General features: G+C 45.5%; 1 protein-coding gene and 1 long non-coding RNA gene across 3 annotated transcripts in view; one reads left to right on the top strand and one right to left on the bottom strand.

Moving 5' to 3' along the window:
- Positions 1-18,012, top strand: part of LOC144989566 (uncharacterized) — a 368,718-nt gene that overhangs the window by 189,318 nt on the left and 161,388 nt on the right. The window lies entirely within an intron of this gene.
- The window catches only part of LOC144988945 (NACHT, LRR and PYD domains-containing protein 12-like), a 192,959-nt gene that overhangs the window by 24,859 nt on the left and 150,088 nt on the right, over positions 1-18,012 (bottom strand). For both annotated transcript variants that reach the window (XM_078940351.1, XM_078940346.1), the window contains exon 15: positions 2,534-2,710. In XM_078940351.1, the coding sequence (XP_078796477.1) occupies positions 2,534-2,710 (177 nt within the window). The remainder of the gene's footprint in view (positions 1-2,533; positions 2,711-18,012) is intronic.

Genomic DNA, 18,012 nt, shown 5'->3' on the forward strand with positions numbered 1-18,012 from the left:
CACATTTATTTGTTTTCTGGATTTAGAAAAAACATTTGACCGAATAAATGGAGATCTTCTAGATCAGGGGTCGGGAACATTTTTGGCCAAGAGAGCCATAAACGCCACATATTTTAAATGTAATTTCCAAAGAGCCATACAATAATGTAGTGTCCCTTTCCCACACTGAGGCACAGAGACTTAACCTCTTTTAGGGTTCTTTATTCTGGTTACTGCAGACCGCAACAAACGCCGAACAATTAATTCAGCAGCTCCTTATTCTCTCCAGCGAGACGAGAGCGCTTCTCCCAACTTTATATTCCCCCCGTCCCAGTCCAGCCCTCCTATTCCCTCTTTCGGCCCATAGCTGAACCCCATTGGTCCAAACTACCTAACAACATGCTGAGCGACAGAACTGAGGGCCAATCAGATCTCTGCTTGATGCGTTTAATGAACTCCAGAACTTTAACGCGGCCCAACAGCCAAGTTAAACTCAGTCCAATATGTTTAAATATATACATAAATATACAAATGAATGTGTGCATTTGATGTAATTTCAAGAAGTACATAAAGTCTGTGGATTCTTTTTAATAACATTGTTATGCTGTTGCTGATAAATGATGAGTATTTCTCGTGGTAGTTCTGCTGATGGTCTAGCCTGGTTGATACGTGGTGAGTTTCTGCTTCACGCAGGCGTTTAAACGTGATCTTAGGTCTGAATGTTCTGTAGATGTGAGACAGACATGGAACCAAACACACACTCACACCCTGCAGTGAGTGACGGGCAGCGAGTTTTACGTTTTTACCATCCCTGCGCGATTCACCTTGCTGCCTGCCCCCCCACCCCCCCTGCTTTCTTCCTCACACATCCCGTCCCCGCAACTACGCACTCTTCCTGTGTACAGCTGAATGAGCTACAAACAGACTGGTTTCTACACCATCTGGAGTAGAGCAAGGAGATGTTCTGCATGTTAGCTCTAATTGAAAAAGAGGACAAAGATCGTCCACTCAGAGCAGGAGAGCTCCCCCTACAGGTGGAAGTAGGGAACATTAAAGGCGTCCAGAGGAGGAAAGACTGTGACGTCTGTGAGCTGCAAGTGGTGGAGGATGAATTTCATTTCTGTTTTATTGTCCTTTGTATGAAAAACACAGACTTTGTTTGTATGACGTCATAGAACAGAAATGTCCTGATTTGTTTTGGTTTCTGAAGATAATATTTTATGTTGGCTTTATGAAAATGAAAGTTTCTGTTTGGAAACTTTTTAGAGCAAAGACATGGACGATAAGAATGGACACTTTGGACTCTGTTAGACTCTGATTGGTGGATTATTGTATATTGTTATGTTAATTATGGGATGGCCATTTATCAGGCTGGACACATGAGTGCAGGACACTAAAATCAAATCAAACTCAAACTCAACAGAATTTGAGGGGTGGGGGGGGGTATAAAAGCTGTAAAGATTATTGTTTAATTCTGTAAATGGAAAATTGGCGTCACCTCTTGGTGGAATAATGTACCTGCACTGCAGTACCAAACGTGCTTTTATTAATGTTATGAATCTTATTAAGCGACTGTTCGTTCATCGTTTTATTTAATCCGTGTGGTCAGTGCTTTTTTTGTGGAAGAACGGAGCTGGAAGAAGGCTTAGGACAGACTAACAACATTAGCCTGATCATTAGCATCTCCCTCGTGAGGGTTGAAAGAGAGGGGAGAGCCAGCGGGGCGAGAGCGGAGCGGCGCTTTACACGGGGCGTCCGAAGAGCAGTCAGTCGCTCCCATATGCGCTCTAAAGCGTTCTCTCAACAAAACACCATCTATGCGTGACGTAAACCATAGCAGTAGTGACACACGATCAGAATGAACCGTTTACATGGCCAACGATTGGATAAACAATCGGGATAACCCACCTATCCCGATCGGAGAGAAATTTAGATCCGAACGAGTCTGATCGGGGCAGAGTATTCTGAACGGCGCGTTTACATGATGCATTTTCTTTCCGATCAGGCGTTCTTCCCGATTACTTTTGTCCATGTAAACGCAGCTAATGTGGTTGACGATGAGGGTCTGTGTGAAGTGATACAAATTGCAGCAACGACCCAGCCTAGCAACTTCCCTCTAGAGCTACTATTGTGAAAAACATCAGCAACCTATATGAAGATGACAAAGATAAAGGAGGAGTTGGAAAAGACCCATGCACATCAATGGGGATTACTGGACTTCTCTCTGTAATCACAATTACCTGCAGGTTAAAGGACATTATTAGGACTCAGAGTGGAACTGAGGACACATGCCGATCTGTGAACATTTTTCTGACATGAAATGGATCCGTGTTCTAAAATAGGTTGGAGATCCTGATTTACAAGATCCTGATTGAAACAGATCAGTTTCTATCAATCATCAGAACAATCAATTCAATGGATGAAGAAAATCTGAACCAATCATCAGTTTGTTTCAAACACGGCTGCAGACAGAAAATCTTCCAGTGAAACATCAGAAAGTTCTTCACCTGATCCGTTCTTCTCATCCTTCAGGGAGTTCAGCTTCTTTACTCACCACAGTTTCTGCAGTCTGCAGTCTGGACTCTCCAGAAAACCACACAGATGAAGAACTCCTGAATCCTGCAGCTTCTGGTTCTCGTCCAGGTCCAGAAATGTCAGATTAGATGGATTTTTCTTCAGAGCTGAGACCAGAACTTCACAGCTGATCTCTGACAAACTGCAGTTCTTCAACCTGCAATCAGACAGAAAAGTGTGTTCAGGAGCAGTGATGCAGCTGGAGGTCCAGGAACTTGGTCCATTCAGTCAGGTGGGACCCGCCCTGATGACAGACTGACAGATGACATTTTCACTGTTTGCTCATTTATTTTGGATTTGGACCCAAAAACATGATCATGATCAATGCAATATGATGCAATAGATCAGTGTTTTTCAACCTTTTAAGAGCCACAACATACTAAATTTGACCACAACTATATGTTCATGAGAAAATAAAAACCCCCGAACAGACCCTAAAACCACCTAATATTACCAATTGATGACAACTGGACTGAGAAACGCATGCAAAAAAAAGAACAGTTTATACAAACAATTCTTCAAAAAACAGAACTGTTGAAGCAGAGCAGCGATACAAAAAATATAAAAACAAGCTAACCTGTATCATAAGAACATGTAAAAAAGACTATTACACAGAAATATTAGAAAAAAATAAATCAAACACTAAAAATATTTGGAAAGTACTGAGCAGTTTCATTAGGAAACACACAGAGAAAATAAATTACCCAGACTCTAGTTGGTAAAAATGAGATGTGCAACAATATTCAGGACATGACAAAGAAGTTTAATGAATATGTTGTAAAAATAGGGTCAAAGCTAACCGACAAAATAAAGAATAAAGAAATCCTAACTTGATCAATTTGAGACCCGTGGAAGCACAAGAAATTCTAAAGTAGTCAAAGAATTCAAAAACAAAACATCTACAGACTGTAACGGAATTAATATGATGGGGATAAAAAAAGATAATTTACCCGGTTCCAGCATAGGGCAAAGCTAAATGCAGCTGGAGTTAGCATTGCTAATGCTAATAGCGCTAGCATTGCTAGCAGTTCCTCTGAAACGGAGAGCAGTGTAGAGTCTCTGGATTACCAAGTAGAATCATTTCTCACGTCTAAAGGGATTTCCCTAGATCTCAATACCATGGAGACCTGCCACCTGCTCCCCAGGAGAAAGGAGACGGCTAAACCAGCGATCCTCATCAGGTTTGTGAATCAAAAACACAAGCTAGCTCTGATTAATCAAAGAAGGAATCTGAAAGGATCTGCTGCTTATCTGAACGACCATCTGACCAGAAGGAATGCTGAAATCTCCAAACATGCACGGCTTCTCAGGAAGCAGAAGCAGATTGAGAACACTTGGGTTAAAGGCTGCAGGATTTACGTCAAACCACTCGGCCCACCGGACCGGACCAAGGTAGTGGTTGTGAACACCATGAAAGACTTTGAGAATTGTTTGATCACGTACGTCTGGACCAACATTCAGTAATAAATCAAAGAGCCAAATAATTTCAAGAAATATGACGCCTAGATACAACACTTTCTCCATAAGTCTGACGTCACCTGATTCTCAGCAAAGCTCTGACCTGCAGACAACTTGACTCAACCTCAACTTACACCGCAGCTGTTATCAGCTGAAGGAGGATATGGACCTGAATCTAATGTCTGCAGACATAATATCGAAGAAGAACTATAAACTGTTTAAACCCAGAAGAACAGCTGACAATCAGCAGAAGAAGAAATACCAACCTTGGACAATCGACAGATTATGGACCCTTTTTATCTTAATTTATTTCACAGCATTACATTATTATCAAAAAAATGCTTACTCAAATATTTATTTTTTATTTTTCTAACTTGTTCTGTCCAACAACTGAACAGATTATAGCTGAAGGCCTTTAGTGTTGGACAGGTTTTACTATCACAAAAACAGGTTATAGAACTTCAGAAAACCAGAGTATAGATTTGTATACTTTGCTTTCCCGGGTTTCCTGTGACGTCATTTCCGGGTGAGCTATTCCCAGTGCTAGTCGTGTGTGACTGCTGTCCTCTTGTTTGGCATTAGCCTGACTACTATTGCTTACTCTAAGGGTTATCTGGGTTAATATTCACATCTAGTACCTTTTATTAGCCTTTTAAACCGCTTGCCGTTCACTTTCTCATTTTTGCTAAATAGACCACTTCTCTTTACCTAAACACCGCTAGCCTTAGCTTAGAACCTAGCATGGCCACCCCTCTTTCCGCCTCTCCTCCTCTCTCCTGCCCCATGTGCCATATGTTTAGTGATGATCCTGCCTCCTTTAGTGAAAATAGCGGTAGTTGTGTTAAGTGTAGTCTTGTGTTAGACTTGGAGGCCAGGCTGGAGCAGTTAGAAGCGCGGCTCCACACAGTGGAAGCTAAGCCGGCTAGCCAGGTCGTTACTCGTAGCGCGGGCCGCGCTACCAGGGCTAACTAAGTTAGCACCCCAGCGCCCTCCCAACAGCCGGGAGACAGTCAGGGGTTTGTACCGGTTGGGAGGAAACATAGTGCTAAACGCAAAGACTTAGAGCACCCGAGACTCCACGTTAGTAATAGGTTCTCCCCCCTCAGCGACACACCCGCTGAACACTCAACTCTGGTTATAGGCTCTTCTGAAGTTAGAAATGTGGAGCTCCCAGCGGCTACTGTCAGGTGTTATCCGGGGGCCAGAGTTGGTGACATCGAGGGAATCCTTAGGATGTTAGCTCAGAGTAAGTCCAGGTTCTGTCGAGTCGTGATTCACGCAGGCGGTAATGATGCCCGACGGAGACAGTCAGAGGTGGTTAAGTTAAACGTAACTTCGGTGTGTAAACTGGCTAAGACGATGTCCGACACTGTAATTTTATCTGGTCCCCTGCCGAACTTGGTCAGTGATGAAATGTACAGCCGCTTTTCATCATTTAACCGCTGGCTTTCTAGATGGTGCCCAGAAAACGGCATTGGTTTTGTGGATAACTGGAGCGCATTTTGGGGGAAGCCCGGTCTCATGCGGAGAGACGGCGTCCATCCCACCCGGGACGGTGCCGCTCTTCTTTCTAGAAACATTTCTGCTAGCCTTACTCTGTTAACCTGACAATCCAGAGACGAGACCCGGGCGCAGAGCAGCAGTGTAAAACGCTCCTCTGAGCCTCCCTTAGGGTTAGTGCCGGTGCAAAACCCATGCAGGGAAAGTCAAGCAGGTTCGAGCTTTAGCTTATGTGCTGAAAGACAAATGAAAGGAGCGCGTCATAGAAACCTTAAAGTGACAGACAGCAGTTCTCACAAGCAGAATTATGATGTCATTAAATGCGGTTTATTAAACATTCGATCCATTTCCTCCAAGTCCCTCTTAGTCAACGAGTTAATTACTGATAAAAACCTTAGTCTTTTAGCCTTAACAGAAACTTGGCTCCATCAGGATGACTATGTTAGATTGAATGAAGCAACCCCCCCCACTTATGCTAACTATCAGAAATCCAGGATTTCAGGGAAAGGAGGTGGTTTGGCAGTAATATCACAGTCTAGCTTACTTCTCAGCCCTAAAGTTAAAAATGCTTATAATTCATTTGAAAACATCATATTGTCTTTAAGTCACCCTAACAGGAAAACTCGAAAACCTGTTTTACTCATAATTATTTATCGCCCCCCCGGCCCATATTCAGAGTTTTTAACTGAGTTTTCCGACTTCCTATCGACTATTGTCTTAGATTCTGATCAAACTATAATATTAGGGGATTTTAATATTCATGTTGATGACCCCAGTGACTGTCTAGGAAAGGCTTTTGCAGCTTTATTAGATGATGTTGGTTTCACCCAAAGTGTGAATGAACCCACTCACTGTCATAAGCACACCCTGGACCTTGTTCTAACCCATGGGATAGAGATCAGCCAGCTGAGTGTCCTTCCTCTTAACCCCATCATTTCTGATCACTTTATGATTACCTTCCAGCTTACACTGGAACATCCTTCTGCCCCAGTGAATAAGAAACAGCTTAGAAGAACCTTAACTGACCGTTCTGTGTCTGAGTTTAAACACACAGTTCAGCCAGTACTTAGTGATATTCTGAGAAAATACTCTGAGACCAGCTCCCATAGTATCAGTCCTAGTATAAATGACCACTTTGTTAATGATGCCTTACAAGCCCTCAGGAGTACACTCCATGTTGTTGCTCCCTTGAAACCTAAGTTCGTCAGACAAAACCGAGTAGCACCGTGGTTTAACGCTGAAACTCGTTCTCTTAAACAAGAAACCCGTAAGTTGGAAAGAAAGTGGAGCCGCTCCGGTCAGAGCAGTCTCTGGATATCTGGAAACATAGCCTATTAAATTATAAAAAAGCTCTGCGTAGAGCTAGAAGCCAGTACTATTCAACCTTAATATCAGAGAATGGAAATAATCCAAGATTTCTTTTTAGTACTATTGCTAGATTAACTCGCAGTCAGAGCTCAGAAGAACCACATGTTCCTGTTTCTCTCAGCTCTGATGATTTTCTTAAATTTTTCAATAGTAAAATCTCAAATATTAGACATAAGTTAAATCAAGTTATTCCTACTATCAGCCCAGAACAGGCTGAAGCGGTAGAAATGGAGGCATCCATAGAAACCTCTGTAACATTAGACTGCTTCACTGCTGTGGATCAAGCGGAAATAGCATCAATTATTACGTCCTCCAAATCCTCAACGTGTCTGTTAGACCCAATTCCCACTAGACTTTCTAAAGAAACTTTTCCCCTAATTAATGATCCCATATTAACAATGATAAATGCCTCTCTGGAAACGGGTTACGTGCCAAAGTCTTTTAAATATGCAGTTGTTAAACCTCTTCTGAAAAAGCCCAGTTTGGATCCTAGCATCTTGGCCAACTATAGACCGATATCAAACCTGCCCTTTATTTCTAAAATCCTAGAAAGAGTTGTAGTTAAGCAGCTTTACTGCCACCTACAGGACAACAGCCACTCTGAAGACTTTCAGTCGGGGTTTAGACCTCACCACAGTACGGAAACTGCACTAGTTAGAGTCTCTAATGACTTGTTATTGGCCTCAGAAAAGGGACTACTTTCTATTCTGGTCCTGTTGGACCTCAGTGCAGCCTTTGACACTATCGACCACGGTATTTTACTCCATAGACTAGAGCAGGACATAGGGATCAGAAGATCTGCTCTCCAGTGGTTTAAATCCTATCTGTCCGTTAATGTAAATGGACATTCCTCTCAGTGCACTCGAGTCAACTATGGAGTCCCACAGGGCTCAGTCTTGGGACCGATCCTGTTTATGCTTTATATGCTACCCCTAGGAAACATAATCAGGAAACACAGCATTAATTTTCATTGTTATGCCGACGATACGCAGTTGTATTTATCCATGAAGCCTGACCAGAATGACCAGATGGAGAAACTGAACGCCTGCATCAGTGACATCAAGACCTGGATGACAATTAATTACCTCCTCTTGAACCCAGAAAAAACTGAGGTCATTATACTTGGACTTAAAAACCTCAGAGATGCTCTGTCTGATCAGATAGTCTCCCTGGATGGCATAAGTATAGCCCCCAATTCAACAGTTAGAAACCTTGGGGTTTTACTTGACCAGGATTTATCATTTAAGGTTTACATATCTCAGGCGTGTAGAACTGCCTTTTTTCACCTGCGGAATATTGCTAAGATCAAAAATCTACTTTCTAAGAGTGATGCTGAAAAACTCATCCATGCATTTGTTACGTCGAGGCTGGATTACTGTAACTCCTTGTTAGCAGCGTGTCCTAAGAGTTCCTTAAGAAGTCTCCAGCTTGTTCAGAACGCAGCAGCTAGATTGTTAGCAGGAACCAGCAGAAGAGATCACATCACTCCTGTGTTAAGTTTCACTTCACTGGCTCCCAGTTGATTTCCAGAATCAAGTTCAAGATCCTCCTGTTAACCTATAAGGCCTTAAATGGAATGGCCCCGTCCTATATTAAGGACCTCATAGTCCCTTACCAACCAATCAGAACACTTCGCTCACTAAATGCAGGACTGCTTGTGGTTCCTAGAATTAGTAAAAGTACGGTTGGAGGTAGAGCGTTTAGCCACCAAGCCCCTGTTTTCTGGAATAAACTCCCAGCTCATGGAAGAGAGGCCGACTCAGTTTCTACATTCAAAGCTAGACTGAAAACATTCCTCTTTGGACAGGCTTATTGTCAGACTAGTTAGTATTCAGAGATTATTTAACTTAATGTTAATGTGTTTAAATTAAACTTAATAATAACTATTTCTTTTAAAAGGCTGCTAGAAGTTGAAGCTGGGGTAACTATGGTGCACTGGGGTTCTGTCCTCTTTCCTTTTTTACTTCTACCCTTCCTCTCCTCTATTCTTGATCATAATTTATCATTTAGTTCTCCATGCCTCTGTTTGGTGCAGTGCGATTCATGTATTGTCCCTCTTTCCCTCTCCCCTCCTGGGGAGTGGGAGTGCTTCCAGACTCCAGTTGGTTCATCCGTGCTCCAGTTCCTGACCGAGTACATCGCCTTTGCTCCACTCCTACACCTGGCTGTGGATCCTGGTTCCTGTCTCTGGCTCGACTCGCGCCCAACCACAGCTGGATGAAGCTCGTCTGCTGGACTTTAAATATGTAGTTGTAGATTTAGATAAGTTAATTCTTCTCTAAGATTTCTGGTAAATCGCCTGTCCGTCCTGGGGGAGGATCCCTCCTTCATGTGGGCACCCCTGAGGTTTCTTCGTTTTTTCCGGAATCCGTTTTTTTGGGAGTTTTTCCTTACCGCGAAGGGGGGTCTAAGGGCAGGGATGCCAGTATAGCTTAGTCAGTTTGTTAGTTCATTTTAGTATTTTCCTATTGAACTCTATGTATTCGTGATCCTTTTGAGTTCATGTTTTACTTCGAAGCCCATCGAGACGACTGTTGTTGTGATTTTGGGCTATACAAATAAAATTGAATTGAATTATAAACTACTTTTTGTTGTATTATTTTTTATTTATTGGTTACATTTAGTGTGTGTGGGGAGGGAGAGGGGAGAATGTGAGGGGGGGTGGAAGAGAATAAAAGGAAGAAAGGTGAAAAGGTGGGGGATACAAGCACTGATTTGAATAAGTTATATTTTAAGCTGTAACAATTATACCAGATCTGCTGGAAAGACAAATATTACATCAAAGGTGAAATTCAGAAGACATCTGTCCATCAATATACACTGTGGGTTAGGAAGAGGGATGAAGCAGACAGGGAGCAGTGTGCATGTGCACGTGGGGGTGGAGATACATGCATGCTGCTGAAGTGAACAGTGAGTTCATAAGGGGAACCAGATCCTACCCAGCCTGACCAGCCAGACCAGGAGAGGGGAGGAGAGCCCCCCAGGCCAGGAACCCCCCTGGCGTCGGGACCCAAGCAGCCCGGGAGGGGGGGGGGGGGGGATCATATCAATGAGTAACATAATCTGCATAATAATTAAGCAATTCATCTTTGTCATGTGCTTTGATATTGCAAGATTCTTAATTCTGTCTGATAAAGTTATGAACCAGATAATGATAAATCATGTAATAAAATGGTTACGGCCAGAGTTGTGCCGATGGACGATACCATCGTGATGGGTGACTGACATCCCGATGGAGAGACACCATCCTGATGCCACGCCCCCGCCACGTTGCGAGTCGACACCATAAGCCGCGGTTACATGTACAAAATATCTTGATGGGATCAATGGTCGGATTAGAATCCAACCGTGTACATGGGCCCAGAAAAATGTTTTCAGAATATAAAAACGTTCACTAAGGTCACACTTTCCGTCGGAATAAATCATCCGCACATGCTCAGTAGGGTTTGACAACCGGAAGAGGATATAAGTTCAGCCGAGTGGCTTTTTTTTCCAAACTTTATTGAATGTAACAATTCAATACAAAACGATGTTAAACAGCGAGCGGCTATATACAGTGACATGTCAGCTCGGTAATATACGAGACGATCTTCTAAACGTGCTTTTAATAATGTTACGGTTATTATGAAACACCTGTTCGCTCATCATTTGAATTTTAATCCGTGTGGTCAGTGCTTTTTCTGAACGGAGCCAGGATTAGCAGTATGCTAACACGGGCTAACAACATTAGCTTTGGGTGGTGCTGCCTGTGAATAACATAAGCCTTTATTTAGTCGGGACACGACTGGAAACACAAATCCACGTGATTGTTTGAATGTTTTCTAAGGACTGAGCCACATTTCTGCTTTGAAGCTCAAACCGCTGTGTGTGCTGACGATCTGAGCTGTGCTCAGACACACGTTTAGACCCGGTTCTGAGCTCGGTAGCTCGTTCCCCTAGAGCTGCGGGACGGATCGCAGTATTAAATCTCCCACACATACCGCTCATGTACCCCCCCCCTTTCCCATCAAACACAAAGCTGTAAGTCCGCGCTCCGCCGGTCCACTTCACTAATTAAGCGCGGGAGCGGACCACTTCTTTTCTATTTTGTTTGTTACTTTTTTTGTTAAAGTCACTTCCCTCAGTTTATACTGGATCATCGTGGATTAGTCATTAGTTGGGAAATAAAATTAAAAAAGTAAAATAACGAATAGCAGTTATATAAGAACGAAAAATGTAAAAATACCCCCCCCCCCAACCCTAGTTACGGCAGAATAGGGGTTGGATTATATAAATTCACTTCCTTCCACTCCCTTTCAAGCAATATTTATGAATATGTCTAATTATCCAAAGTTTGATTAGTTACTGTATGAATGTATAACTGATGATTATATTGTTTTTGTGTATTATTCAAAATCAGAATCATTTATTGTCATGTGTACAGCTTTTACACTGACATAAGAGATTGTTCCAGTACAACTTGAACAAGATCAGACATACAACAAATACACACACACAGTTCAAGGTGACTGAGGCTGCAGCAATAAATGTGCACCTGTTTTCTTAGGATGGGTGTAGATGGGATATAATGGGGAGGGTGGGGGGCATTGGTGACAAAAAAGGTTGTATCTCAACACTGTGATACAATGTGTAGACACAAAAAAACAACACTGCTTAAACACAGAAGCATATATTCACACGAGCACACAGTACATGAGGCTCAGTGGGTAGTAGGGTGGAGAGGGGAGGGGGTTCCCTCTGTTACACCTCGGGCGAAGCTGCAAGGGCACTCCAGGCAGTGCTAACTCGGGGGGGGGGGGGATTCGCAGGAATGCCAAGGTCAAGGGGGGGGGCGGGGGGAATGAGCAGCAGCATCAACCTTGAACACAACAGCGGTTTTCATGCTCTGGGAGCGAATATCTATATTTGTTGGAGCCAAGGAGTCTCAGCTCAGAGGGGGGGTGGGGGGGGTGGGGGGGGGGTGGGTCCGATTAGATTAGATTTTCCGGCGCCAGCAGATTGTTTGCTCTGCCGGCTGTGTCCTTGACTGGTCTTGCACTGAGAGGCAGATTTGATCCAAAAGTGGTCCATTTAGACCAGTCTAGCCTGAATTCGGGCAGAAACGCGCTCCAAGTTGGTATCCATTTTCTGCACAAGTTCAAAGATCGAGAGCGTCCTGCCTAAGTGGGCAAGACAAGCACAGAGCTTCTGATCCACTTGTGAGAGTTTCTCGTACTGAGTCTCTCCTCCCAGAAGAATCCTTCCACAGAGCTCAGACGAATCTCCTCTCTCTGTCTTCCGCTCCCAGACTGCCTGATAGATCAGAAATCCTCTGATCCCAATGATGAGGAATCCAAGTATCATAAATCCAAAGAGGTATACATCCTCAACGTCTTCCACAGACAGCTGGGCCAGGCACACCAGCCTCCACTTGCCCCATGGATCGTTGGTGTATCCAGCCGCGTGGGTGCCGTCTGGGCAGGAAGGGTCCGCTTTCCCGTTCCTTAGTGTGGAAAAAACTCTGTCGATTGAATTCAAAGACCAGCTGATCAGATCCATCTTTAGAGAGTAAAAAGAGCAGAAGTAGCGGCAGGCTGAAAATGCAGCTGCGGGGCAGACAGGACAAAAAAGTTTTTTTTTTTGGGGGGGGGGGGGGGGGGGCAGGAGGAGCGAGAGGAGGAGCGTCTGTCCTTTGCGAGAGCAGTAGGGGCATTCCTATTTGATTGCTCAAGGACATCCGGTATGTGCAGAGCCACGAACGGTCGTGTCTAAGCTGAGCTCCGACGGCACCCTCTTATTTTGCATGAAAGCAAACATCCCAGCGCTTTATTTCGTATGGAAAATATTTGCTTTCACAACAGTAAATCTAAGGACAGCTAAATTCGGTAAGAAAAATGCCTAAAAATCAAAGTCGCCAAGCTGATTCCCAGGAAGCTAATGCTAGCAACCAGCGGGAAGTGCTGGACGCCATTAGCGCCTTGAGAGAAGAATTAATGACCACAATGGCGAACACAGCAAAGACACACTCGGACCAGCTTGCGGAGCTTCAGGGCTCATTGGAGAAAATTGAATGCAAAATTCAAGACACGACTGGTCGGGTTACAGACCTGGAAACTGCGGCGGCTGCCCACTCTGACTCCATCCACGCGATGCAGGTTGACATGGGAGCAACAAAAAAAGAGCTAGCATTCCTGAGAGACCGCTGCGAGGACCTGGAGACCAGATCACGCCGATGCAACCTGCGCATCATGGGAGTGAAAGAGGGATGGGAAGATGGCAATCCCACGACGCAGTTTTTAGTGGAGCTTTTGGCCGAGTAACTGAAGCTAACCTGGATCGCGCCCATCGCAGCCTTCGCAGCAAGCAGAGTGAAGGGAACGCACCACCGCGCGCATTTGTGATTAAATGCCATTACTTCAAAGAAAAGGAGAGCATTCTAAAGAAAGCGGCGGAGCCCAAACTGTCGGCAAGCAACGAGCAGCTTTTGGGGAGGTGAGATCACTCTTGCGGGGGCTCCACCGGGTCCGCTACGGATTTTCTTTCCCAGCCACACTCAGGATCACCACCCCCGAAGGACAGGAATTCCGTTTCAAATGCCCTTTAGAGGCTAAAAAATTTGTAACTAAAACTGTAAATTTGGCTTTTGCAAATCAATTATTGAGACAATTTCAGGGTTATATAACAAACCAACGGCCAGGATTAAAATCAATGGAGACCTCACTGAGACGATAACCTTAGAAAGAGGAACTCGACAGGGATGTAACATGTCTGCCCTTTTATTTGCATTATACATTGAACCTCTTGGGCAGTGGATCAGGCAAAGAGCAGACACTAAAGGAGTAAAAGTTTCAGGAAAGGAACCAAAGCTTTCCTTATTCGCAGATGATCTACTATTAACTATATAACAAATATAGTATACTATAAAAACAAAACAAAACTCACTGTGGCGTGGCGAGGGACAAGAAACGAGGAACATGAAATGACATGAACACCAGACTGGAATAATGGACCAACACAGGAGGAAGGCAGGGACAAGACTTATATACAGACAGGGCAGACAAGACACAGGTGAACACGATCAGGGCTGATGGGGACCAAAGGAAGTAAAACTCAAGAAACCAGACAAGACAGGAGACTTTCAAAATAAAACAGGAAACAAAAACTAGACAGAACAAGGACCAAAAACAAGACAACAAATTCGAATCATGACAGTACCCCCCCCTCAAGGAACCGCTCCGAGGTTCCAAAAGTCACATGAGGGGGGGCCCCGGAGGATAAACCTCGACGGGCATAAGAGTCCAGAGGACGGCCGGGGGGCCGAGCGGTCCGGCGAGGCAGGTCCGGGGGACGGCCGGGGGGCCGAGCGGTCCGGCGAGGCAGGTCCGGGGGACGGCCGGGGGGGCCGAGCGGTCCGGCGAGGCAGGTCCGGGGGACGGCCGGGGGGGCCGAGGGGTCCGGCGAGGCAGGTCCGGGGGACGGCCGGGGGGGCCGAGGGGTCCGGCAAGGCAGGTCCGGGGGACGGCCGGGGGGGCCGAGGGGTCCGGCGAGGCAGGTCAGGCGTGGAGGAGTCAGGCGTGGAGGCGTCAGGCGTGGAGGCGTCAGGCTTGGAGGCGTCAGGCTTGGAGGCGTCAGGCTTGGAGGAGTCAGGCTTGGAGGAGTCAGGCTTGGAGGAGTCAGGCTTGGAGGAGTCAGGCTTGGAGGAGTCAGGCTTGGAGGAGTCAGGCTTGGAGGAGTCAGGCTCCGGCGGGTCGGGCCAGCAGTCAGGCTCCGGCGGGTCGGGCCAGCAGTCAGGCTCCGGCGGGTCGGGCCAGCAGTCAGGCTCCGGCGGGTCGGGCCAGCAGTCAGGCTCCGGCGGGTCGGGCCAGCAGTCAGGCTCCGGCGGGTCGGGCCAGCAGTCAGGCTCCGGCGGGTCGGGCGTGGAGCCGAGCTCAGGCGGGTCGGGCGTGGAGCCGAGCTCAGGCGAGTCGGGCGTGGAGCCGAGCTCAGGCGGGTCGGGCGTGGAGCCGAGCTCAGGCGGGTTGGGCGTGGAGCCGAGCTCAGGCGGGTCGGGCGTGGAGCCGAGCTCAGGCGGGTCAGGCGTGCCAGTGGAAGCGGGGACCGGTTGGGGTTCAGGCGGCACCCCCTTTGGAGCTGGAACGGGTCGGGGCGCAGGCGGCACCCCCCTGGGAGCAGGAAGGGGTCGGGGTGCAGGCGGCATCCCCCTGGGAACCGGGACGGGTCGGGGTGCGTCCGGGACCACCACTGAACGTGGTTTTGGTGCATCCGGGACCACTACCGGAACATGACGGGGATGGGGTGCATCCGGCACCACCACTGGAAAGGGATGTGGTGCGTGCCGGACCACCTCTGGAACAGGAAAGGGACGGCGGGGGCGACGACGACCCCCCCTCAGGGCAAGACGGCTCCCAGTAAAGTCCAGGGGGCTCCCACTCCAGGCATACGAGGAGAACTGGGCCTGGTCAAAGACCCAATAAGACCTCGTGTGCTCGGCTGCCCTGCAGTAGGCCTCTAGCAGCTGCATGCACCGCTCTGCTGGGTCCAGAAGATTTGGTTGGTCCATTCTGTCATGGTGCAGGGTGGCTCGAGAGCCGGTTGGACCCAGACGCAGAGGCGGCGGCATGAGGATCAGGGCTAGTGGGTTTAATTCACAAAACACCAACAAAAGGCGCTGCAGAGCAGGATGTCAAAAACAAAACAAAACTCACTGTGGCGTGGCGAGGGACAAGAAACGAGGAACATGAATGACATGAACACCAGACTGGAATAATGGACCAACACAGGAGGAAGGCAGGGACAAGACTTAAATACAGACAGGGCAGACAAGACACAGGTGAACACGATCAGGGCTGATAGGGACCAAAGGAAGTAAAACTCAAGAAACAAGACAAGACAGGAGACTTTCAAAATAAAACAGGAAACAGAAACTAGACAGAACAAGGACCAAAAACAAGACAACAAATTCAAATCATGACAGTAAGACCTTCCCTCAGAATCAAGTAGTGAGCTGCATCGGTAAGTCTTCTGCATTTATCCTGTTATATCCTCTCATACTATAGTTACATTTGTAGACATGCCATCATTTTTATCAACAGACCTAGGGTAGAGTTATTTTGTTTGCATTTTTTCCTACATTAACTTATTTTAAAGGGCCTAATGTGTCATTACATAGAACCCTTTCTAAAATATTAAAAATAGCTTTTTTTTATTTATTCAACTCTTTTCAACGTTGAAATATTTACAGAAGTAAACATTTATGGGCACCATTTCAATAATTTTAAACACGACTTTTTCTGTTTCTTTTATTTTTACATTTTTCAAGTTTATGATACCAATTAAAACATTTTATTTTTCAGAGAAATGTTATCCTTTTATTACGGAGCCCGTGTCCTGACATTAAGATATAAAAATATATCTTGTTCCCACAGATTATTATCTCGTTCGCACGAAATACTATTCCATTCCCTCAAAATACTATCCTGTTCCCTCGAAATGATTAACTCGTTCGAACGCAATAATTAATCCGTTTGAACGCAGTAATAATTCACGTCATAAGTCATACACGCGGATATGCTCTCTGTACGCCGGCAAAACTAAGCCGCTTTCAGCGGTAACTTCCGTGTCTCTGTGACCCATATTCGTTCAAAAAAGGAACATGAAAAACAAAAATGATCACTTTATTACCGTCTCAATGAATATAAGAAAAATATCAAAAGATTTATGATAACTAGGCTGCTTTGTCATACGATAGCTCCTGCTAGGCTACTACTAGCGCCGCCGCAGAGCTCTTTGATGTATGCCGGCATTTGGGCAACTGGCTGGTCTGTTGTCAGACAGCTGATATTGTAGTTTAGGGTCCAATAGGAATAGTAGAGAGCCGGGTGTTCACCACCCCTGGTGGTGACGGATGTAACAGAGAATCGGGCAATTTTTCAAAAGAAAACATCTTCCAGATTCCGAGATAAATACGGAAGTAATGTAAGTTATTTATTCTTTCTCAGCGGCCTGGTACCAAGTGACCCACAGACCGGTACCGGTCCGCTGCCCGGGGGTTGGGGACCACTGTTCCAGAATGTCCAGAAGCTGATTGTTATCAGAGTTGGAGTTCTAGCCATAAATATTGATCATCATGCAATGAATATTGATCATCCTCACAATAAGACAAATAAAGTGACCAAAATAGAACCTTATTAACTTGTTAAAAAACTTGAGTCCAAAATCAAAATCCTTAGGTCAACAGCAAACGCAGTCAGCTGGTCTCTCTTGTGGTTTATCCCACCAGGAACTTTAGAAGGGACAGAATTCCACTTTTAGTAACCAGTCTGGTTCTGTCATTTATGATCCTTGGAGAAGATTCTAGATGGCTGCAGAAGCATCTCTGGCTTCACCTGTTCAGTCTAAATGTTCATAAAATATTTTAGTTATCAAAGTTTTTAGTGAATACTTTGGAAACCGCCAGCTTTGTTTATCCGTCATGTCTGGATATCAATGAATTTAAAAGTATTTGGAGCTAAGAAATGGCTGATAACACGCCATCGTAAGAAAGACGCCGACGGTGAGCACGCTTTAATCCATGAACAGAGAGCACTCAATGAAGAAATTGATTCAATGGAGACAAAGATGGACAACATGCAAATCCACATGGAAACACAGATGGAGATTAAATAAATACCCTCCAGGGAAGCTGAGATAAAATCTGTTTAATGCTGCAGGAAATGTGCAATAATCTGGATCTGGAAGTTTCAATGATGAGTTCCAGAATGGAACACATTGAAACTAAAATGAGGAACAGAGAAGTGCGGGAAAACCTTTAGAACCAGACGAGTCACTGATTATTGTCGGGCTGCCTCAAGCAGATGGAGAAAATTTCCAGGCCAAAGTGAAGGAGTTGCTGTGGATGGACACACTGTGACCCGGCGCCAAAGCTGGTGATAACGGAGCGCATGAGGCTGAGAGGACGGCAACCTGGCCTGGTGAAAGTGGAGCTTGGCTCTGTGGAGGATAAAGTGGCTGTTCTTCACCTGAAGTCAAAGGTCAAAGGTCATCTGCAAAGTCTCACGTGGAGAGACTGTTGGAGACAAACTTTCTCACCCTTTAGCGCCAGATCCTGATAACTAAAGACTACTATGAGGCTGGAAATGAGAGATTGATGAAACG

This window comes from Oryzias latipes, chromosome 2, assembly GCF_053564925.1.
Source record: "Oryzias latipes strain Hd-rR chromosome 2, Olatipes_Hd-rR_3.1".
Taxonomy (NCBI): Eukaryota; Metazoa; Chordata; class Actinopteri; order Beloniformes; family Adrianichthyidae; genus Oryzias; species Oryzias latipes.